General features: G+C 47.0%; 1 protein-coding gene across 1 annotated transcript; it reads left to right on the top strand.

Moving 5' to 3' along the window:
• The first annotated feature begins 267 nt into the window (after positions 1–267).
• On the top strand, positions 268–10,239 carry CLDN1 (claudin 1). Its single transcript, XM_009901031.2, has 4 exons — positions 268–569; positions 8,515–8,679; positions 9,171–9,255; positions 9,760–10,239. The coding sequence occupies exons 1-4, from the start codon at positions 347–349 to the stop codon at positions 9,920–9,922; spliced, it is 636 nt and encodes a 211-aa protein (XP_009899333.1). The 5' UTR covers positions 268–346; the 3' UTR covers positions 9,923–10,239.
• The last annotated feature ends 13,599 nt before the right edge of the window (positions 10,240–23,838 follow it).

The following is a 23,838-nucleotide window of genomic DNA, read 5'->3' on the forward strand; positions in this document are numbered from 1 at the left end:
CGAAACCCTTAAGGAGGAGACCACCTTCAAGAGGGGCACTTGGGTGCCCCCCTCGCCACAGGGGTATCGCTGTACTCCAGCGAAGGCTGTGCTGTGGACGTAGCAGCAGCAGCCAGGGCAGGTGGAGGAAGACTGGTGTGGAGCGGGACCGGTTTCTGCGAAGGGCCGCGTCCCGCCGCGGAAACCCCCGCGGGGCGGGGCTGGGGGGCGGCCGCCAGGGGGCGCGCTTTGCGCGGCTTTAAAAGGGGCACGGGTCGGCGCGCGGGCGGTAGTGCGGCGCGCGGAGCTGGGAGCGCTCCTTCGCGACCCTCGCAGCGACCCTCCGCGCCCCGCCCCCGCTTCAGACATGGCCAGCGGGGGATTGCAGCTCCTGGGCTTCGTGCTGGCCTTCCTGGGCTGGATCGGCATCATCATCAGCACCGCCATGCCCCAGTGGAAGATGGCATCCTACGCGGGGGACAACATCGTCACGGCCCAGGCACTCTACGAGGGGCTGTGGATGTCGTGCGCCATGCAGAGCACGGGGCAGATCCAGTGCAAGGTGTACGACTCACTGCTGAAGCTGGAGAGTAAGTCGGAGCTACGGTTTGCGGTGTTGGGGTGCTCATCCTGTTGGGCTTGCGGGTGGCTGTCCCGACGAGGTCATCCCCTCCGCCTCAATCCGTCTGTGGTCGGAGCTAAGGCTGCCGGTCCCGTGGGGTCATTACCACCGCGCTGGTGTCGGTCATGCTGGAGCTTGGGCTAAAGTGCTGAGGAAGAGTGGCAGTGGCTGCCCGTGTGTCCCGTATCCCGCTTAGCACCCGTGCTATCGGGTCTCAAGGTCTCTGTCTCACGCTACCTGCCCTTTCGGTGTTGGAAGGTACGGGGTCGAGGTCACTCTCTCTCCCGTTGGGGCTCCTATGGTGCCTCTCCCTGCCGCCTCCGTGACTCTCCGCGGAGCGCCCGCGGAGCATCAGGGGCGCAGTCCGCGGCGACACTGCGTCCCGGGGCGGGGTGGCTTGGTGGGCCAGTACCTAGGAGGGAGCTGGAGCCGTCCTGCAACCCATGTCGGTACGCCGGCTGCCCGTTTCCCCTGACAGAGGTCCCGAGGGGAAAGGGTCATATCCTCGCGTGTGTTGTGTGAGAAAGAACTCTTGGCTGTAGAAGTTTACTGTTCGCTAGGCATGGCTCAGCAGGGAGCAGAGTTCATCAGCTGTGTTGAGATGGACGTTTAGAGCAGGGACCCTTTTTGCGTTTGCCTGGTTTCGTTTGACCGGTTTGGTTTTCTGTTCTCTGAGAAAATCGCTGGTATTCTCGTGGGGCTCTTAAGCAAAGGGCTGGCAGGTGTGCTGGACTCTTGCCCAGGTAGCACTGCTTGAAGTTTTTAGGCAGACCCGTACATCAAGGCTGATTAAGTCTCTTCTCTTGTCCTGGGACGGTGAAACTATCTCATATATACAGGATCTGGCTTGCTGGCGTATCACTTGGGGCAGTCAAGCCGAGCTGGACCCCGGTTGAGGACTGTTTCTAGAGCACTGGAGCATATAACTTATGACACCCAAAGGAGCTTACAAAAAACCCCCACACAAACCATAACCGAACACAAAATCCAAACCCCATCCTTTCTCAATATCCCTCCTCACATCCCGATTTCACTAATGTCTTGGAAAAGCTTTATCCCTCCCTAATTAATAAAATAATAATTACCACCTCGGTCACCTTCTCTTTCCCGAAGGAATGGGCAGACGCTTTCACATAAACCAAGGACCATTGGGAGTATCCCCGATTTAAATCGCCACCAAACCCTTCCTCTGTGTCGCGCAGTGAAGTCGGACATCCCGAGCCTCACGTTCATCGCTAGCCCACGTCAGCCAGTGCTGCTCCCTGGCCCCGGACACTCGTGGGCCCAGCAGCTGACAGAGGCGTTAATTGCTCTCCTGGGGAGAGCACTCACATAGCACTAACAGGCTGCAGGGTAATCAGGGCTGGGCTAAGCATAGAGTCTGGGGCGGTTTGAGTAGTAATTATGTATAAGCTCAGCTTCAAGCTTCTTATCTTGGACTGGGGGGGGGGAGGAGGAAGATGCCAAAAGTGCTGAGGAATCTCCAGCCACCCCCTGGGTGGGTTGCGAAAGGTAAACTTGCCTCTGGGGCTGTGTAGCTGCAACCCATTGTGCTGTAAATGAGACCTGCCTGCAGAATCTTCCGCGGAGCCTGGCTTGAACAGGCTTCTGAAAACCTGCCCCAGGACCTCCAGACTCGGCCCATTCATGGCTGAGCGCTGAAAACCTGCTGCTCCCCCTCGCCTTTGTCCTGCAAACAATAAGGGCTCTTCTCTTCCCAGGACTATGGAGAGGTGTGAGGTGGCAGGAGCCAAGGCTGAGCTCTTGTGATCTTTTCTGTACTTACAGAGTCCCTGGTCCACGAAATACGGAAATCTCAGAGAAAAGTTTTCCTCGTTGGTAAAGCCAGAGAGCATTAAAGGACTCCCTTCTCTCATACCCTAGCTTGCTTAGGTTGTGTCTTTCCTGCTTGAAAGCAGACCATGCCTATGAACTTAGTTCCTGTTTTCCCTGCCTGGTCTTAGCAGCCTAATAAGCAGGGACCAGCAGTATCGTTTCGGGTGGAGGTGTGAAAGAAACCCGTTTACACTCCATGCAATAGCCGCGCCCTGGGACAGGTGCAGCTGTGCAGTAAGAGCTCTCTTACTGGGTTTGCTTGTGTTGTGCTGAAGGTGGTACAGTTATGAAGCCAGAGAAACTTCTGCCTGCCCATGCTTTTGTGGCAGAGCTTCATGTGCCCTGATTGCTCTGAGCCACACATCAGAGCCTCATGCATGAATGGGAGAGGCTCAGATCTGTAATTATTTTGTCCCTGTAGAAAGGACTGACTCTCCTCACACCTGCAGTAATTCATGGTTGTGGGGATGCTGGAAAGCTTTGCTAGCTAGTTAGTAGCTATTGCTGTTCCTCTAGATGTGTTAGTGGTTGGCTGCTTGGACTGATGCTGCACGTTGGAGCTGGGATTGGCACCAGCTGATAAGCACCATCAGCCAACTGAGGGGCATCCAGCTTCCCGTGTGGCCACGCTGCTGGAGTGCACCCATGCTGGCATTTCTCCCGCAGCTGCGTTCAGCTGAGGGCTTATGTCAGTGCTCCTATTCAGGCAATAGAAAGGCTGCGTTTTGCTGGCTTACGTGAAAAGCAGTGCGTGGCCACATGCAGACACACAGGCAACAAAAGCCACCCTTGCAACAAGGCTTTATTGCACAGCCTCAGCATTGTTCTTGTAGCCCTCCAGCATCGTCCATGGAGCTTAGTTGAGATTTGTGCACCTCTGGGGTCTCAGGGAGATGGTCTCAGACGGGAGGCAAAGGGGCTCGTGGTACCTGTCTCTGGAAGGTTTCAGCCCCACTTAACCACACTCTCCTCTTGAAAGCAGTTTTCCAGGGTTCTGTCTAGACTGTTCTAGCTGAAGATACTCGTTGCCCTGTTTGGTTTTGCTGGGAGAGGTTCTGCATTTGAGACAAGCTGAGACTCGTCTGCTACTCTTATCACCAAACCTAGTACATCCACAATGAGCCTTTGTGCCCTAGCCCAGAAAATAAACAAGGGTTTGGATGCTCAAACAGCATCACTGAAATGTGGAGTCTTTCCTCCTCCATCTTTACCTCTCTGGCTGAGCCTGTTCCAGGAGCTGGGGAAGTGGATGGGTGGGGGAATGGAAGAGTTCATGCTCAGGTTATTGATGGTGGGGGAGTTGGGAGGGTGGCCCAGGGAGGGACGAATGTGTCCAAATAGTTTGTTACCTCTCCATCTTTAGATCTGGAGTAAGCAGGTAGAACCTGCTGCTATCTGTGCTTTCATGTGGGTTAAGAGTTAATTTGCTCCCATGTTTCTCAATCCCTGTTCCTTCCTCATGAAAAATAATGATCAAGTGATAAAACAGTTTCATTTGTGCTTTCAGAAGGTGTAGAGGGTTACTTGGAATGCCACCTAGACTGTTCTTGTGTGGTGCCCTGTTGTGTCTGCAAGAGGGGATGAAATTCTGTTGCAATAAACTGACTTTGTTGCTCTACATGCAGCTTCTAAGCAGCTTTAGGAGCTAGTGCGACTCTCTTACTAAATCTCTTGGTAAGAGAATTTCCAGGCTTTGTGAGAAAACAGGCTGCCCAGGTCTCCTCTGACCAGGAATCTGTCAATTGTGGTACTGGGTGTTCCCTTTTGTACCAGGAAGCTTTCTCTGCTGTTTGACCGCAGGAGACAATTGAACCTTATTTGCTGTGGGGTAGGCAGAGTACCAATGAAGTTGCCCCTTTAGTACTGGGCATGCAGTGAGGGCGTTCTAGCCTTTCCATTTTGGCAAGAAACACGAACCTCTCTGAGTTTGTGTCCTGCCCAGATTCCTCTGCAGTCTTTTAGACTTGTGGGGAGATGCTTTGAAGGAGGGCAGACTGGAATACCTGGTGGTGGTGAGTGTGCAAGCTCTTTGCAGAAGTTGGTAAGGGGGTTGAAAGCCGCCAGGCTTTTGTGTCCAGTCAAAATGACTGCAAAGTGTGAGTGGTTTGCTGGCTACCTCTGAAGCTGTTCCTGCTTGCTCAGATCTTCGTTCCCTTGCCTGCTGCAAAGAACTTTCACATGGGCAGGGCAGAACAGCAGGGTCTCAGATCACTCTCCTTCCAGGAGATTCAGCTTTCATGAAATCCCAGTGGGAAGGCTTTGAAGGCAGCTGACTTCTCTTGGAGGTCGATGGTGTAACATGCTCACTAAACTACAGGGGTGCTTGTAACTTCTGGGGAACTTTCCTGTCAGAGATTAGAGATAGCTGCAGAGCACCTGTTTCACGTGTTATTTGGCTGCATGGAGGCACATGGGAAGGGAAGGAAAAGTCCATAGTTTAAACACAAACAAGGCAGTCAATGGGCATCATCCCTATCAGAAAATAATCTGCACACAGAGCCATTACAGCAATTTTGCATAACAAACGGGCATTACAAAAATCCCATGGTGCTTTCCCAACAGCTTTTGTGTGATGTAGTTGACATAACAGAAGAAAGAAAGAAATGCAATTACAGAAAAATATCCTCAAACATGCTGAAGTAGTTTATATGTATATAATACATAAACCAAGCAGTTGCCAGTACTTATTCCTGTCAGGTAATGGTAGTTGTGGGAAGGAAAAAAGTTATATAGGTAGGCGCTTCAGATAAGCTCTACCATGTAGTTTATGCCCAAACCCACTGAAAAGAAGCCAGAACTGTTTGCTTGCTTTTAAAAAGGGAGTTTCATTAAAGTGAAACCAGTGTGAACTGCTGTGTCATTTTTGGGGACTTGCAGAGTTTTCTGTGGCTTGCAGAATTCACGTTTTTGTCAACAAACTAAACCCCAGTAGCTTTAAGCCTCTGTTCTTCGGTATTGTTGCTATAGGCTTTTCAGGTCAGTTTTCTCATTACTAACCAGCAAACAAAAGGTTTGTTAATAGTGGTTGATATTGTCAAAATACTGTTGCCACCTGACAGCTGGTTTTGGGTGCCAGGCCAGTTTGTCTCGCTTTGTACAGGACTTTTTTTTTCCCCCCAAGGGCTCCTGAGACTGCTGGTCTTTCGGAAAGCTATGGTGTATGGTGTGGGAGGCTACAAGCATTGTGCTGCCTGTTCTGTTGGGGAGAGAGTTGAAGCAGCAAGGAGTGTGGGGGAAGTCCTGTTTCTCTCTAATGCGATGGAAGTTGTAAAGTGAAATTGCTGTGGAGTACTTCTCTCTGTTGGTAGCCAGTCCTGTTTAGCAGGTTAAGACAATATCCTACTTCTATCATTGGGGATTTTTTTTTAAAGCACTTGGAAAGACCTCTGCACAACAGAACTATTATTAAACTAGCTTTCCCAGCTGCTGGATGTGCAGCTTCTCTTGACAACGTGGTTGTTAATGTGTACTTAATAACTAATAGTTTGTATGATGATTAACTACGGTTGGTGTACTGCACACATTGCAAAAGTGGTAGGAAGACAAAAGCCCTGTCTCCCAACACGAGATATGAGCATGGGGCAGCTGGGTTGGGCAGAGGGGAGGATAGTTGGGTGATACAGTCATGTTACATATAAGCTCCGTGGGATAAAGGAAAATGCCCCAAGCTGGTTCTCTGCCCTACTGCAAGCTTCCTAAGTGCTTCTGTCCTCTTATGCCATGGAGCCATACATAAAGGAGGGATGAGGACACCAGGGAATGTCCCTCCAGGGTCCACTGCTGAAAGTGGGTGACCCTAGGAAGTGCTCACAGTGCTTGCTTTTTATTAAACAACTACTGCAAAGCTGTCAGGGTGTGTATCCAGTTAAAACACATTGAGATTTTAGCAGGTTTCATAGCTAGGTCTTCTGAGGTCACAGAAACATTTTGAAGCATCATCTTGCTTGTTCCTTAATACTGTATTTGAAGGTGAGAGGTCTCTTCCCACCCTTATAACTAGTTTTTTAGATGTTTGGGAAAATGTTTCCTGTTTTCACCTTCATGAAAGGACTCCCTCTCCTACATAGTAATTTCTACAGAAAGGCCATCTTTCTGTGGATTTGATGAAACTGATTTGATACCTCTGAAGAAAATGTCCTTTCCCATGCAATGGTGAACTAGTGTTCAGCCATTGACCTCTCCAGAGCTGCTGTAATGCACAATTTAGCCGTAAGTGTATGCCAACTGAATCGGTTGCCTGGGTTGGTAACCTCTCAGCTAAGGTATTTCTGAAAATTGGCATAATTTCTGCAAGCCAGGAGTTTAGAGTGTGATCTCTGACACTGGAGGTAAAGCTGTTTAAAATGGGGTTGGATAGGGCTGTTGTGATTAATGGCTTTGTAAAGGGTTTCAGCAATCAACGCAGCAGATGGGTTTTGGTTAACACCTGGATGGTGGGGAAGTTTGTCACCTTCCCATTTGAAGGAAATGAGAGATGTCATCTAGCCAGGCTGATTGTGGGTTTTTTTTCCCCAAGAAAGCCAAGAGTCTTTTAAAAGGAGTGTCCTTTCTATTGCTCTGAATATTGCTTTTTGTTTTGTTTGTAAATGGTTTCATAATCCAGTTACAGGACAATAAGGTTGTGTGTAAAGGCAGATCCAGATCCATTTTAAAGCAGCACTAGCAGTGGGTCCAACAGCTGTTCTTGGTGTGGGTCACCAGGCTTTTCCTGCACAGGCAGTGCTGTGGGACAGGCACAGTGCAATAGAGCTGCAGAGGATAGGTGTGTGGCTGTGCTACCCTCCTGGTCAGTATTGGATTTGAACTCCTCTGTGCTCCAGGCTCTGATGGGTTCACCAGACCAGTGCTAACTGAGTTTGCAGGTGCACTATTATAAGCTGAAATCTTGCAGCTGTAGTTGTCCAAGCTTGAAGTATTTTACAGAGCTCTAGCAGAATGTGGTCAGTGTGCTTTGAAGAGTGAACTCCAGACCTGCAAATAGATTCTAGTGATACTTGCTAGAACTGTACATGTGTTGCTGCCTGATAGCCTTCTGCCAGGGGACACATTTGCCTTGGTTACAGCGTACTCCTGGGAGTTTCTCCCTTTGATTTGTTTGTTCCAGGTCTTAACAGGGCTGCTTATTAAAATCCATGCTGTTCAAACGAACTTGATTTGCCAGGCGGTAAAGCTCAGGCTTTTATTTCTCTGCCATTCAGGTGTTCAGTCACATGAGTGCTTTTCAGTAATGACTTAATTTATACCATCATTTTCTTTTCTTTCGGTATCAAGAAAATCTGAATTCATTAGCTCATGTACATAGGGCATGTATGTCCTCAGGAGCCAATACAAAGCCAAATCTTGGATAAAGTACACTGACCCTGGTAAATACAGCCCTTGCCTAAGGGAGCCATCATCCCCTGCTCCAACTTTTAAAGCACAAAAGGCTCTTAAAACGTTCGAATATATTTGAGTTTAATAAGGTAAATATTTTAGGTAGGAATAAAAACCCCAACAACTATTTTTCATTCCTCTGGGAAAATACTTAGTCTGTTGCAGTTGTGTTTTTGTACCCTTTGGGACTCAAACCGAAGATTTAGCACAAAAATACCTAAATCACCCCTGAGGTATTTGTATAAAAGACAGGTTTTTGGAAGTGCTGAGCAATAAAGGAGCCTTGCTGTCTGTCTGCTGTGGGACTATTCATATGTATGACACTATTCATATTAAAGCATGCTTAAATGCTTTGTCAAGGTAGGGCCTAAATCTGAATACTTCTTTTGATAAGCAGATATGTCCTTCCAATTGGGATTCAAATGATGGAGGAACAAAAGATGTCTGAGGGCAATTCCCAGGTCATTTCCTGCCAAAAGCTGCATGCCCTTGTTTGCCATGCATTTTAGAAGAGCCTGAGAGCTCTGATCCTGATGCATGACAGTCTCTGGGAGCTTAAAGCTGAAAAAGAATGTCTTGCTTGGTTGTATCCCGTGCGATAAGGAGCAGAGTATTTTGACACAAGGTTTCTGAGCCCTGTAATTCGAGTTTATATTTGTACCTTGAGTTTTCTTTTTGGTAACTCGAATTCTGATGTCTTCTAGGCAGTCTGCAGGCCACTCGGGCTTTGATGGTGGCTGCAATACTCCTGGGCCTTGTGGCTGTATTTGTTTCTGTGACTGGCATGAAATGCATGAAGTGCATGGAAGATGACCAGGTGAAGAAGATGCGGATGGCAGTCTTTGGTGGGGTGCTCTTCATCATTGCAGGTTGGTACCATATGGATGCTTAGTGTTAACTGCTATTTCCTAAGCAGCATTTATCTTGTGTGGGGTGTGAGAGGACAGGGAAGGTTTCTGTCAAGTCTCCAAGAGCATACTGGGCTGGGAATTCCCTAGTGGATGTTGGCACAGCCACTGCTGGCTATCTGAGGCATCAAATAGGTCTCTGACACTAGCATTATACTTAATATAGATTGTATGCCTTCTGTTTCTATTAGCAGAGCTGAGTTTAACCAGGTAGACCATGCTTCAGTGAAAGGCTATCAGCAGTCTTGCTTTTGGTGCAATGTAACTGGGTGACATCAAGTCCTTTAATTTCTCCCCTAATCAGCCTGAGTAATAGGCCAGAACTTTCCAGGCTAGCAGCAGCAGCTCAGCATCTTTCCAGATCTGCTTCCTCTATACATTTTTGAAGTGATTTTTGGTGGTTGGGTTCTTTTTTTCAGTAGCTCATGATACTGTGTTCCTTTCATGTGCAGGTTTGGCAGCACTGGTGGCCACATCATGGTATGGCAACAGAGTGGCTCGAGCCTTTTATGACCCTTTCACCCCTGTCAACACCAGGTACTGACTCATTTGATCCAGCACTGTAGTATAGCATGACAAATGCTCATAGGGCTTAGTTTTGAGTAGCAGTGGCTCAAAACAAAGAAGGGAATTTCCTGAACTAGCTGAGTTGGCTTCAAACTGTGCAGAAAGAGCATTATGACCAGATCTCATCATCCATATTGATTCTAAGTCTTGGCTTTGTTTTAAGGCAGCATCCCTGCCAGAGACCTAACTGCTGCAACTTGTGCATTCTTCCTCCACTAAATGCTAAGGCCTTGTTTGTGCAAAGCTTGGCCCTGGTGTAGCTGTGCAGGGTGAGCTGGCAGACTGGTCCAACCCAGGCTACAAAGCTCTGGGCTTTTGAGGGTCAGCTGAAACTTGTGTTGCTCCAAACTGCTGCTTTGCAGGAAGTTACTTTCATTCCAGTTTCAGCTTCTTTCTGCTTTGTGTGAACATGCTAACACTGTAATCCAGAGGCATTACTTGCAGAACTCACTCTCTTTCTTCCTCCTTCTGCAGATTTGAGTTTGGATCAGCTCTCTTCATAGGTTGGGCAGCTGCTTCTCTGGCCATCCTTGGGGGAGCCTTCCTCTGCTGTTCCTGTCCAAGGAGGGAAACTTCATATCCACCCACTCGAGGCTATCCAAAAAATGCTCCCTCCACAGGGAAGGATTATGTATAATGAAACAAAGAAGAGGAGCCACCAGCACTGGTAGTGAAAGCATTTTGGAGAGGACACTACAAATGCCACTGTCCTGAGCAGAGTTCAGACTCTAGGTTCTGCCTTCCTCTTCTCCCCCAAAATGTGTATATTTTTGTAATCCTCTTTGCTACTGGACATAACTTCTCTTTTCTCTCCCAGCCCATGGAGGAAGGCTAGCCTAGATGCATAGGTGTTGCCACTGAAAAGATGAAACCTCCAAGCTTGGGTTAAGTTTAGTATTTGGGAGTAAAAGGGAAAAATGATACTGTGGTTTTTTTTTAGATGGATGTTGGTGCTTTTTTTAGTTGTTTTGTTTTGTGTTTTGTTTTGTTTTTTTTTTTCAAAGAAGGTAACAAATTCAGTCCCATATCCCACCCATTAAGTTAGAGCCCAGTGTGGTGTGTGTAGAAGATAAAGGAACATATATCATATACCAAGTGATGAAACCAATAGCTTAAGGGGAAACCATAATTTTTGGGAAAAGACTTCACATGTAAGAATGCTTGAAGAGATCTAAAATGCTCTTGTACTGTTTTATTGGTGTCATCTTCAGCACCTTCCTTCCCGTGCAGGTTGGCATGACAAAGGGTCAACAATTAAATTGCTGTGACTTAAGTTGAAACCCATAACTGTCCGTGCACTACTGCTGGCCGACAGAAGATGCTGTGTTAAGGTGGCTTGGCTTAACTGTTTGTCGTTGCTCTTTGACACAAGGTCTTGTATGTTGATTGTTTGACCAAAGAGCTACAGAGTTCTGTCTACAGAGGTTAGCAGACTCCCAAAGCAGCCACAGGTTTTTGTCAGGGAATAACTGAAGCAAAATTATTGCCTTCTATTTTCACTGGTCTCTGGTGGGGCTGTTGGTGCCGTTCTTAGACACAGTGCTGCAAGTGATTTGTTTCTTGATGTTTCCACCCTAGTACATAACTGAGCTTGAAGCTTTATCCCATTGTGTGTGTTACAGGCCACCTTTTAATAAACACTCTCCTCCTACCTTGAGTCTTTTGTGTTTGGGCTTACTTACTGATTTTGGTTTGCCATAGCAGCTAAATGTTCAACCAAACTGAATGCACTGCCACTCCCTGATGTTTCCCCAAGGATACCTCACATGCTGCAGTTTCATCCTGTCTTTTCCTTGTAAACACTTTCAGTGATATGAAGGCAAATTCCAAGGAAACTGACCCAAAGCTTGTGACATTTTCTTTTGACCCAAGTTCACCAAAGAGGAAGAAACTAGCATTTTAAAGATAAAGCCATCCTTGCATATTATCATTTAATAAATAAACAATGCAGCTCAAAGGTTCCCACCCCTTCCTCTCAAGCACCCAGTCAGTCACTTGATGTTTGACTAATACTGGCTGAGGTTGGATGAAGTCTTGTAATTCCTAGAAGGATTGTACCAGTTCTCCAAAGCTCAACCTGTCTTTTCCCACAGGAGGAAACCAGTTGCTTCTGACCAGGATTTATAATTGTGTATGTGTTCAGAGGTGTCAGATTTCTTGGATTTCCTTCTGTAGACAGGGAAAGCCTTTGGGGCTGAGCTGTGTGTAACCATAGCATGGTGGTTTGTATAAGCCTTGTACGTCTGTTTGACCTAACTGCAATATAAATCGAAGTTATGAAAAAAAACAACCAGAGCATTTGCTTCAGGCTTGAGTTGATGTTGACCTGTACTTGGAGCTGGGTCATGTGGCTTCCACTTCTCCATGAGGAATTGCCTATGCACAGCAGCTGCCTCATGAGACCTCCTAGGGGGTAGCAGTTTAGGTGATGTTAAATTGCTGCTGGAGTCTGTGCTTTTGTTATTTGCATTAACCCCCAGCCAGGAAGCAGATGCTTGTATTGGGAACTTGTATAAAATGTTTAAACAGTTTCAATAAATGGACTTTTTTTTAAGGAAACTCACACTGCATTACTTAATTTCTTGGGTTTGAGAGACCTTGGGCCAGTGTGTGTGGGAGAGAAGAGGGAGGGCTTGGGTTTTTAGGAGCCCGCCTGCCAGTACGGAGTTTGTTTATCTGTGTATCTATAGTAGACATAGGTGGGGACAGATCTTCTGCAGTGAGTCAGGCAGTTGTGGCCTCTGGCAGAAACTCACCCAGTAATCTGCTGTGACTGCAGCCCAGAAACCAGAAGGTCTGCTCCTCACCATGAAAGGCTGCACCCTGGGTGGAGCAGGAAGGGGTAGGGGGAAGACAGATGATTCCCTTGCAGGGGAGTGGGAGCTGCAGGAATGGGGTGTGGAGCCAAGACTCTCCCAAGGAGAGATCCTCTGTTTAGCAGTGCTTCCTTCTCTAGCTTTACTTGGGGTAGGGTATGCGCAGGCTGTGGCTATCTGCATGAGATGCTCTGCTGATTTGTCTATGCTTCAAACTCTTAGGTGCAATTCTTTGGTGTTTCTGGGTTAACAGAAGAGCTGGGCCTTTGGACCCACCTCACCTTAAAACACTTTTGGGGGTTTATTGTGCTTTTCTCATCTGTGACAATGAACAAAGCCAATCGGGTGTACCTTTTTTGCATACCAGGTAGAGAGGAATTCCAGCTGGGGATAGTCTCTTTTAACTTGTGTTAATACACTACTCAGGGTGGCTTTATCCATTTTGCTTCTGTCTGGCCTAGAAACCTTTTTCTGTTTCCAGGGCTCTTGTGTTCTTCATCCCTTTCATATTTTCAAGGATATCTGATGAGAGGCAAACTTTACTTAAAAACATTTTCCTAAGCTCAGTCAAGGAGCTGCTTCCTCTGTTCCCTCTCTCCACGGGCTGTTTGCTTTTGTAATTACAAACAAAAAGAATAAAGCTAATTAGGCCTTGTGAAGCTGGCAGAGCAAAACAGCCAGGCATGTGGCTGGCTCAGTGAGCTTGCAGTGCCTGGAGCAGACTGGTTGCCTGGCATAGTTTGGGGTCTGTGGTCATTCTTATTCCAACCTGTCAATTATTTAAGGATTTCCATTGAGATTGACTTTTTCCCATGTTTTCATGCTCACTCCCTCTCTAAGGACTTTTGCAAGTTCCACTCTGAAGTTTCTTGGGCAGTAGTAAAGTCCTGGGCAGAAGAACGGGGAAGGAAAGCAATCCTGCCTTTCAAACAGTAGAACTCACCTGCTGGCAATAATAGGCTGCTGCAGGAGACTCGGATCTGTTTGAGATGAGCTCAGAGGAAACACCCAGAGGCTAGCTTGTTTGCTGTCCTTCTAGTTTGACAAAATTCACAGCCAAACTTTCTTTTGGGTAGGTGTTGTGGATTGCCAGCAAGCTGTTTGGAAAGCCAAAGATGAATCTGGGAATAAACAATCTCTTGTGGTTTTCAATCCTAGTTCCAGTCCAGTGGTGGCATGGGGTGACATGACCTCTCTTACTATCCATGAACTTGGAGGGGTGGTGACCTTGGCCCACTTAGGACAGCTCTCATTTCACCCTGCTTGGGAATGAGGCTTTCAACCTTTTTTTTCTCCTGCCTTTCATGCAGAACCATGCAATTCCTCTTGGATGTGTTTTGTGGTTTGGGTTTGTTTTTTTTTAAGCTACCTTTGGCCATCTCTGCTGTAAGTTTCTTAGAACTGGAGTAGCATGGGTTGAAAGTAGGGGGGAGGGGTTTTTGACTGCATTTAAGTCTTTGTATGTAAGTGACATTCCTGATGCTAAAGCCATCTTGCAATAAAATGATGGCATTTGTCTGTACAACAATGGGAACTTTGACAACTTCTTGGCGTCTTCCATGCCATATTTATTATTCATATGGTGCCAGAGCTGTGTATACTGTGCAGGGAGTTTCACTGTCAGTAGGAACTGCATGCTCATTTTTATTGCTTTGATCTATCAAAGAAGAGAGCTCAAGATGTTTTTGGAATAGCATCAGCCTGTTGTATTTCTTGGCTTCTCCAACTTGATAATTTTAAGAAACCATCTGTGCTAATGCCTTTATCAGATTCAGCTTCTGATTTCCATGAGCTGCTTATAATAAAACTGCCTTTGTTTTCTGTACTGCTCTGAGCACATACGTAGTGTGTTAAAGCACTGACAACTCTCTTGGAAGGAAAAAACCAAAACAATAAAGCTGGTGATGGTGGTAAGAAATGTTTGTGAAATATTCATAGAAGTTCAGATTCTTTTCAACATAAGGCAGAAATAATGGCATTTCTGAGGGAAAGAGGTCAATGCAGCACTTGTTAAAAAGCAAACTCCAGAAATACCAGTAGCTCCCTCAAGATGCTCAAATGCAGCTGATCTACACATTCCAGATGAGTACCAGGCTGAAAGAGCTCAAGCCTTTTTCCTGACCTTTTGAGACATATGGAATAACCTGGGGCAGCCAGAGAATTGACAGTGGTGTAAAACTGCCTTGGTGTTTTCATGAAGGACATCTAAAAGACGCCAACCGTAGCAGCATTTCTTCCAAGGTCTTACACCTGTGCCTGCCTAAGGAGTTATTCCACAGGGGCAGCTCTTTGCACATTGGCAGAACTGCAGTCAAACCTTGCAGTGTAAGACCTCTCACATGGCCAAGCAGTCCTGCCAGTGCAATTTGCATATGCCATCAGCATTTCTCCCTCACAATGTTCTTTGCCTGTTGTCTTACACCCACCAACCGGCAGAGAAGATGGCTGGTGTCATACAGAGTAGAGATAGGATTGCTTACCACAGACCTGGTCCAGGTGCATTCATTTTTCAGAGGGTTCTGCAGTTTACCCCACAAACCACAGACTTGAAACAAGTATGTGTTTAAGTTGAGGCTTTACATCCAGCTGGGCAACTGACCTGGACTTTCCAAACTGGCCCTTTGATTGCAACACAAACAGCATTACAAGGAGTTCCTCATTATCCCCAGTTCCACTGGCTCCTTAATTCATCTAGTTGCCATTTCCTTTCTTCTAGAAGCCCAGCCTGTGACAAGGAGTTTGCTCTTATGTGGCACACTGCTTTTATGACCCCTGTAGAAGCCCTGCATGCTCTGGCATCTGCATCACTGAGCAGAAACGGGAAGAACTCTCCTTTGTTGAGCCCCATGTGCTTGATTGGAAAACATCCCAACTCCTACAGCTTTTCCAGAAAGGCCCTGCCTGGATTCCTAGCATACTGCATCAGGAACTTGGTGTTTCTAGGGTCTACATTTCCTGCAGAGATCTGTTGGAGACACCAGAAGCCCCCAGCCATGGGAATCTCTGGATTCTTCTGCTTTGCTGCCACAGGGATTGTAAGCAGCTGCCAGTTGGTAGCTCCTGTCTGGGCTAAGGGCTGAGCACCAGGCAACCCATCTATTGGCTTTGCCTCCTAGGCACATAAACTGCCCTCCACTCCTGTCAGGTTCATCAGCCAGGCCCAGGAGCGGGTTTCATGCCAAGAAGCTGAATGCTGATTTCAAGTTTCCTGTATTTAGGCATTTTGATGGGTTCAGTTTTTGCCTTGCTCTTAAACTGGACTCTGAGCCCCTCCTACCCTTCTTTTCTACAATTGTCCAGGTCCTCCTACTTGAGGAAGGACTTTTCCAAAGTTCTTGCATCACTAGGTCCATCTGACTATACCAGACTCTTCCTGACTTGCACAGTTGAGCTGGTGGCACATTCTGTCTGGGACATTGCACAAGCCCCATTCTTACCATGATATCTTTGTACTTCACCTACCACACCACAAAATAGCACACCTCTGAAAGGTAAAGGTACGTCACAGACTCTTGCCCAGCAAGGTGAAGGAGGTGACTGACAGAAGACCTGCGTTTCCACATAAGGGCTGAGGAGAACAAGCCATATCGTCACAGTTAAGGAACTTCACCTGCATTCCCAGCAAGGATCCCCAGGGGGAAAAAAAGTAAAGAAAATAAAAAGTCCAAACTAAAAACCACCGAACAGCAATAGCCAAACCACAAAAACTGTTGAGAAAGACTCGGTCCTGCAGAAGGCAGTGAGGGAAGAACAAAGTGACTCCTGCCAAGATTTCCCACATCCCTGGCACCCAGGAAAGACCCAGCTATGTGAGAGCTGCTCTGTTCTAGTGCTAGTGCTCTCTCCTGCCAGAGATTCACGTCCTGCTGCAGGCAACGACTTGGATTTTTACTTTGGAACCACACAACAACGTTCAGCAGGTGGGAGGGGTGGGATGCTGGTACTCCCTGTCCGAGGCTTCTGGCTGCCTTCAGAGCTAGCTCCCCCAGCGGGAGAGCAGCAGGGGAGCCATGAAAATAAGCTCATACAAAGGGGGAAAAAAAAAATGAAGCAAGAAATAGCATTCTTATTACAAGGTAAATAGTGTTAACTCCATCTTGGGGGAGTAGAAGCAGCACGGCAGTGATAGGCTTCTCTGCCCACAAGCCATGGAAGGGCGGTGGAACGCGCTCCACCCTCCCCTTGTGTAACACTCCCCACGCAGCAGCTGTAAATAATCATTTACCTCTCTGTGCTCCTCTTTTGCTACTACTTTGTTTTGTTTTGTGGGTTGGGGTGGGTTTATTTTGGGGGGGATGGTGGTGGTGTTGGCTTTCTTCTTAAATGCAGCTCCTGGAGGGGTAGCCGGGCTGAGGTGTGTGTGTCACAGCCTTGGCACCAGAGCTCTGCCACATGCGATTAGAGCTGGAGCTGGTGGCCCTGGGTTACTCCTGTGAGCAAAGCTGCCAGCTGCAGTAAGGGGGATGGGACAGTGTGGGCTGTATTTTTTTTCCCCAGTGAAAAGAGCTCAGTGCTTCATTTTATTTTATTTTTTTTTCCCTTCCAGCCCTGCAATAATATTTCCCCACACTTTGCAGTTCTCTAGAAAAGGTCTGGTAAAAACACATCTGTCAGTGAGCCAGGTCTGCTTGTTTACCTGACTTCAGGATTTCAAAACAAGGTGCTCTGGGGAGTTGTTTGAATCTTTCCTGACTTCAGGTGCTCAGAAACTGGGAACAGAAAAGGGAAACCAGCCCTGTCTTCTGTGCATTTTTTTTGTTTGTTTGTGAAGATGCCCTGCAACAGATCAAGACCTAGGGGTTGTCCCTTTTGTAGAGGCTTACCAGTCCTTGGCCCAGAGTAACAGGATAAAAGCATCCTTTGGGGAATATGCATGGGATGGACCTAGGAGCATGAGCTGAAATATGGCCGTGCCCAAGCACACAGTCCTGTGCAAGAGGCAGGGCAGACTAAGGAGTAATGAAACTCTGTTGCTGCCCTCCTTAAGGGAGGGACGTGGCCTTGGCCCAGCAAGCAGAGTCTGCACAAGAGGGAGTCTAATTTACACTGCCCTGTAATTTGCTGATGTGGTAATATGTTTAGCTTGGGGAAAAGGCTCTGTTGATATTAAAGTGTTTGCTCACATTGGAGCTGTGGTATATTACATTGACATGAAAAACACCACCACACTTGGTTGTGGCTGGACTGTCCTGGCAGAAGTAACGGGGCAGCACGTCAGCTTGGGCTGGCTGAGCTGTCAGGACCTCTGTGAAGTGGGAGCAGCCCCCTGAACCCACCAGAGCCAGACAAAGAACCATAGAATTGTTTTGGTTGGAGGAGACCATCAAGATCATCAAGTCCAACTGTTGCCCTAGCACTGCCAATTCACCACTAAACCACATCCCTCAGCATCACATCTGTACATCTTCTAAACACCTCCAGGGATGGTTACTCCACCACTTTCCTGTGCAGCCTTTTCCAGTGCTTTACAACCTTTTTGGAAAAGGTAGGACATGACAGCCCAGCATCTGCTGTGGCAATGCTCACTCTGTTAAGAACTACTGCCCAGGTTAATTAGACAAAGTGTCAGCACTAGGATCAAGAAATAGTTCCTGAAAGCTTTTGAACTGACCCCAAATAACTGATGGCAGTATGAAAAACTCAAAGCTCCATCTCCTATCCACAACCTTTCCCCTAACTGCTGCTTTTTGAGTCCAGAAAATGATGGTGAGAATATTGTTGTTACTGTGTCCAGTTCTGGGCTCCTCAATTTAAGAAGGACATTGAGACACTTGAACGTGTCCAGAGAAGGGCAACAAGGCTGGGGAGAGGCCTTGAACACAGGCCCTATGAGGAGAGGCTGAGGGAGCTGGGATTGTTTAGCCTGGAGAAGAGGAGGCTCAGAGGAGACCTTATTGCTGTCTACAACTACCTGAAGGGTGGTTGTAGCCAGGAGGGGGTTGGTCTCTTCTCCTAGGCAACTAGCACCAGAACAAGAGGACACAGTCTCAAGCTGTGCCAGGGGAAGTTTAGGCTGGAGGTGAGGAGAAAGTTCTTCATAGAGAGAGTTGTTAGCCATTGGAATGGGCTGCCCAGGAAGGTGGTGGAGTCACCATCCCTGGAGGTGTTCAAGAGGGGATTGGACGTGGCACTTGGTGCCATGGTTTAGTAGCCATGTGATGTTGGCTGACAGGTTGGACTTGATGATCTTTGAGGTCTTTTCCAACCTTATTGATTCTATGACTCTATGATACCAAGTAGCATAGCAGAAATATCATAGGGCACAGATTGGAGCGTTAGAGTGATACACTCTGAACAGATGCTGGTCAGACAGACTTGCACTGAGAGTGAATAATTACTGGTTTGTGATCAGGTCCTGTTCTAAGAACAACAGTGTAGTGGCTCAAAACACACCTCCCCGTCTGCCTAGTAGATTTGTTATTAATAATTGCTTACAGCTATGCAGCCCTTTAGTTCATGGGACTGCTCCAGGCTGTCTGCTTCTTGTTTCAGGGTAAGTCTCAGGGCTAAGCCCTGCAGCTAGAGAAAACACTTGTTTGAAATTCAAGCTAACTCATGAGCAAAGATTTATCACCACAGGACTTCCATGTCTCTCTACAGTTTCGTCTGCACACCTAATTCTTCATCATCTCAGAGCAACCTGTTGGATTAGGGCAGTGTGTTCACTCTTCTGACAGATGGGCAGCAGGCAAGCTGTAGGCTTGAGCCTTAAATCCCTGAAATAATGGGAAATGCCCACAGATCCACGAGGCTTTGACCTTGAGTCTCCTGTCACATATAGTGACAGATGTGACGTATGTAGCACATATGCTGGTGCTCTAACTTGCTTCCTCCTCCTCCAGAAATCCACCATACACTTGGGGGGCTTCATGTGTGTTCCTTTGGGATAGGCCAGCTGTGATGAGTTACTTGGCTCCGGTTGCAGGCACAGGAAAAGTATGGACCACTTTGTCCTCAAACTCCCCTGGAAAGGGGGAGGTCTTCAGTGCTCCATCCTTGCAGGCCACCTCTGGAGCACACTGAGCTAAGCAAATAGGTCTCTTCCAGGTCTGTCACGTGGGTGGTCAAATCAGCAGAAGGCAGGGAGCAGGACTGAGACCCTTCAGCTCAGAAATGGAGGAGAAAAGTGGAACAGTGGGGTAGGACCATGCTTTTGGCACTGGTGATCTCCAGGGCATAGCAGGCCAGCAAAGCTCCCAGGCTTTTTGCAGAAGTTTTCAGAAACTGGAACATAAAATAAGTAAGACCATCTGGTGGTTTGTGCTGCAGAAAAATGACCGAGCTTTCCTTGCACACACCTAAGTCTGCTACAGGCATGAATTAGTTCAGATGCAGAGCAGCTCTTATCACCACGAGCCCATGCTTTAACAGCAATTTCCTTACAGTTTTTCCCTAGAACCAGACTCAGGCCAGCTTTGAAAAGTGATGACATCATGACCCAAGTTAGGAGCAAAAGAAAACTGCTTTTACAGAATCTGACTTTGCATGAACCTTGTTTCAAAGAAGATAGATCAGGTGTTTTGGGTTGAGTTTTAAACGTTCCTTACAGCCACAGCAGTAGTTCAAAACGCGACAGGCCTTTTATAACTAGTTTGTTACCATAGATCACAATGTCAACATTGCAAAAGTGTAGCTTGTTTCCATCATAATCAAGTTGTCTAGCACTGAATAATAGACCAGTGGAGGCTGCCTCTTTTTATCTTGGCGTGCACAGAGCTTAGCAGTGTGTGTCAACACTGAGAACACCTTCATGATTGCATTGCTTTGTCTCCCTGGACCCAAAGCCACATGGACTTTGGAGGGGATTCAAGCTGATTCTGAAAGCACTTGCTCTATGCCAGCTTACCCCTCCTAATATTGGTGAACTTGCTTATCTGTGTCCTAGCTTTCAGAAGTTAGCCCTCCCTTTCCTCCTATTATTCACCTGGATAATGAAAAGCATGCTGTGTGAAATGGGCAGTGATATACTCTGCACACCAGCTGGCCAAGGCTTCCATCAGTGCTCTGCTAACCTAGTCCTTTCAGTATTACATAAATGTTGTCACTCTCCAGCCCCTCTGAGCAATGGATTCTGTTTAGCTTTGCCAGGGGGCATGCAAACAGCTCAGAGCTTGAAAAAAATAAGTAATGTATTAAGAGTGGGACAGAATCAAATATATATTTAAATTAGCTTGCTCATGCATGACCAAAGCACAGGGAAAGCTCTGGTGAAGCAGGAATATTGTGCTCAGTGTCAATAAGCTGGCACCAGGAACTACAGGCACCAAGATTCTACTTTGGACCACTACTTGTTTTTTCCTACTGATTTTAAAGAAGAGATACCTATGGAAATGGTAGGACAAAACAAAAAGCATAGAGGGTCCCAGCCCTGACCACAGCTCCATCTCTGTTTCAATCAGTTTACTATTTCTTGCAGAATAGCTGCAGATTGCACAGGAAGTGCAGGGCATGCCCTGCTCCTGTCATAGAATCATAGAATCTATAAGGTTGGAAAAGACCTCAGAGATCATCAAGTCCAACTTGTCACCCAACACTTGGAGCCACATCCAATCCTTTTTTGAACACCTCCAGGGATGGTGATTCCACCATCTCCCTGGGCAGCACATTCCAATGGCCAATAACTCCCTCTGTGAAGAACTCTCTCCTCACCTTGAGCCTAAACCTCCCCTGGCACAGCTTGAGACTGTGTCCTCTTGTTCTGGTGCTGGTTGCCTGAGAGAAGAAACCAACCCCCACCTGAGACATGTGAGTAAAGCAGTATGGGTATTTTCCTGAAGAGTTTTACAGAAAGGCTTGTCTGGGGCTTCCCTGTGAGAAGAGTGATTTTTGATTCATATTTCCTAGGCAAACGGCAGCTAAAAGCAGTGACATCCATGATTTCCCACAGGAGATTCTTGCAGGACATTTGAGTTTTCACTTCCTCCCCCCCCCCCCCTTTTTTTTTTCCCCTCTTTTTTTTTCCCCTTCTTCCCCCCCCCAACTGACAGAAGTTCAGAAGAAATGCTGATAAAATCTAAACAAACACTCTTATTTTTTTTTCTTTTCCCTCCCCCCTAGAATTCATCTGCAAAACAAATCACAACACAGCTAATCGAGACCAGAAAGCTTCCTCTCCGAGTCAGGAATGTTCCTCTCAGGAGCAATTGCAGTGATTTCCTACGAAAGGCTCTTTCTGTCAGCATCCACAGTGGTGTTTTTCTTCTCAAGATAGGTGGCCACGTATTTCTGGAGACCACCGGTGCACTTGCTGATGGATGTGCTGTAACGTCCAGCCTGAGATGGAACATGGGTCTGCTCCTAGCACCACTAACTCAGCACTTGCTCCCTTTCTTCCTGAGCTTCTTGGAACCCCCTTGGCAGTGCAAGCTCTTCCATGTCAGAGATTTCTTTTCTCCTGGCGGATGTCTCTCATGCAGATTTAGTTCTGGCAAAAGGCAACCAACTCAAGCTTGTGGAGGCTGCTTTATTATGCTCAGACCAGAAGAACAGGGTGGGGGCTGTGTCAGCTTCCCACACGTTATCTCTGATTGACCAGGGCAGGTGGGAAAGGCAGGCTCTGGGCTCCATCCAACCCCAAACCTGTGGGATGGCTATGGATAGTTACTATAATGATGATATCTACTTCCAAAGAAGACCAGAAGAATGTGGTGGGTGCAATCTGGGACACATTCCCACACCCGCCTCTATACACTTAGACTCATTCATCTTGAACATCCAATTAAGCTTGATGGTAGCAATTAAAAAATCAGCAGTATCTGTACTTACTCATCTGTGAAAACCAGTTAGCGAGATTCTGTTACAGATGATCAGTCAAATTTTAAGCTGACTGGTGAAGTTGGTCTCTCAAGATAATTCTGCCTTTTGGAAACACCGTGCATGTGTGTCAGTGTAACACAGCACAGCCCAGGCAGCCTTCCAGCAGGGTGAAGTTTAACTACTCCGTACAGTGGAGGATGGGGAACTGTTGTAGGAGCTGCCAGGAGTAAAAGTGTGTTTGTGCGAGCATGAACACACGCAGCTGACGCACACATTTGTAGAGGCGACATATGCACACTGGACTAACTCTGCAAGGGTGAACACCAGAACATTAGAGATCACAGCATCTGCTTGGAAAAGGCTTCTGGGGGCTTTAGGGAGGTGATCATCCTCCTGTACTCAGCACTGATGACGCCATGCCTTGAATACTGTGTTCAGCTCTGGGCCACTCACTGTAGGAAGGATATTTGAGGTACTGCAGTTTGTTCAGAGGAGGGCAATGAGGCTTGTGAAGGGCCTGGAACACATGAACTACAAGTAGGATCTGAGGGAGCTGGGGTTGTTCAGTCTGGAGAAAAGCAGGCTGAGGTGAGACTTTATCACCCTCTGCAACTACCTAAAGGGATGTTTGAGCAAAGAGGCAGCCTCTCCTTGATGACAAGTGACACAACTAGGCTAGGTTACAAGCTGCACCAGGGGACATTGAGGCTGCATGCTTGGAAATACTTCTTTGCAGGAAGGGTTATCAAACATTGGAATGATCTGCCCAGGGCAGTGGTGGAGTCCCCATCCCAGAGGTGTTCAAGCAGTGTGGGGACCTGCTCCTTAAGGGCATGAATGGAATGGAATGGAATGGAATGGAATGGAATAGAATAGAATAGAATAGAATAGAATAGAATAGAATAGAATAGAATAGAATAGTAGAATATTTTAGTGTTGGACTAGATGATCTTTGAGGTCTCTTCCAACCAGATTTATTCTGTGATTCTGTGATAACAGTAATGAAAGCTTGGGACTGCTGCCATTTGTGGGGCAATTTCTGTTATATTTATGTGTGATTCCTCCTGGGAAAAAGGCTGAGTCCATTTGTTTGTGCAACAACACAGGAAGGGAAGAGGTTTTCCTTTTATCCTGCTATTACAGTTACCTTTGTCATCATATCCCTTTTCTCATCTGGTTGAGGTCTGTATGCAAACAAGCAAAGATCTTGCCCATAGCTACCATTTAGTAAACAGTTACAAGCTACAGCCAGCTTTTATTTAGATAGCATTAAACCAGCAGCAGGTCAAAGATAATACACATTTACATTTCCTTAGGCTAGGGCAGGAAGAGGTATATTTGACCCGATTGGAAAGGGGTTCTGATGATAGGAACTCATGGCTGCAGCTGATTGAATAGAAAGCTCTTGAGTTCTGAGCTAAAATGTCCTGACTGTGGCTGATGAGCTTCTGACAACGCTAGTGGTGAACCCCCTGCTTCATTTGGGTGCTCCCATCAGTTCAAATCCAGAAATGATCCCAATCTCTCCAGACTGTTACTATTTGAAAATGCCATCATATTGTCAGATCTGGAACTGCCCTGAGGCAATCATCAGTTACTGATTCTGGGCTCTCAGCAGGCACCAAAACTTCAGCTAAGCCCTTTCTCCTTTTGGGTAAACAAACCACCTTTTGTCTCCCTGATACCCATCCAGGAGAACACTCATTCCTGAAAATGAAAGCAAACTAATTGACTGATCTAAATTGGTTTCTCAACATAATATTCAATGCTGTGAGTCATCCAGAAAGACTCTCCCTTTTTCCATTAAGGTCACAGGCAGTTTCAGTGGGGAGCGAGAAGGGCATGCTGCCTGAACTCCCTGCCAGGCTGAGCGGGCAGCACCAGCAGCGGAGTCCAGGTGGAGGAAGGCTTCCCACATCTGCTCCTGACACAGCTCCTAGCTGGCACCGCTCGGGGAAGCATATTCTTTGCATCGTTAAAT

The sequence above is a fragment of the Dryobates pubescens genome, chromosome 13, assembly GCF_014839835.1.
Source record: "Dryobates pubescens isolate bDryPub1 chromosome 13, bDryPub1.pri, whole genome shotgun sequence".
Classification (NCBI taxonomy): Eukaryota; Metazoa; Chordata; class Aves; order Piciformes; family Picidae; genus Dryobates; species Dryobates pubescens.

Coding starts and splice junctions, on each gene's coding strand:
- CLDN1 (XM_009901031.2), top strand. CDS start 347: ATGGCCAGCGGGGGATTGCAGCTCCTGGGCTTCGTGCTGGCCTTCCTG. Junction 570..8,514: donor CTCACTGCTGAAGCTGGAGA/GTAAGTCGGAGC, acceptor GATGTCTTCTAG/GCAGTCTGCAGGCCACTCGG. Junction 8,680..9,170: donor GGTGCTCTTCATCATTGCAG/GTTGGTACCATA, acceptor TTTCATGTGCAG/GTTTGGCAGCACTGGTGGCC.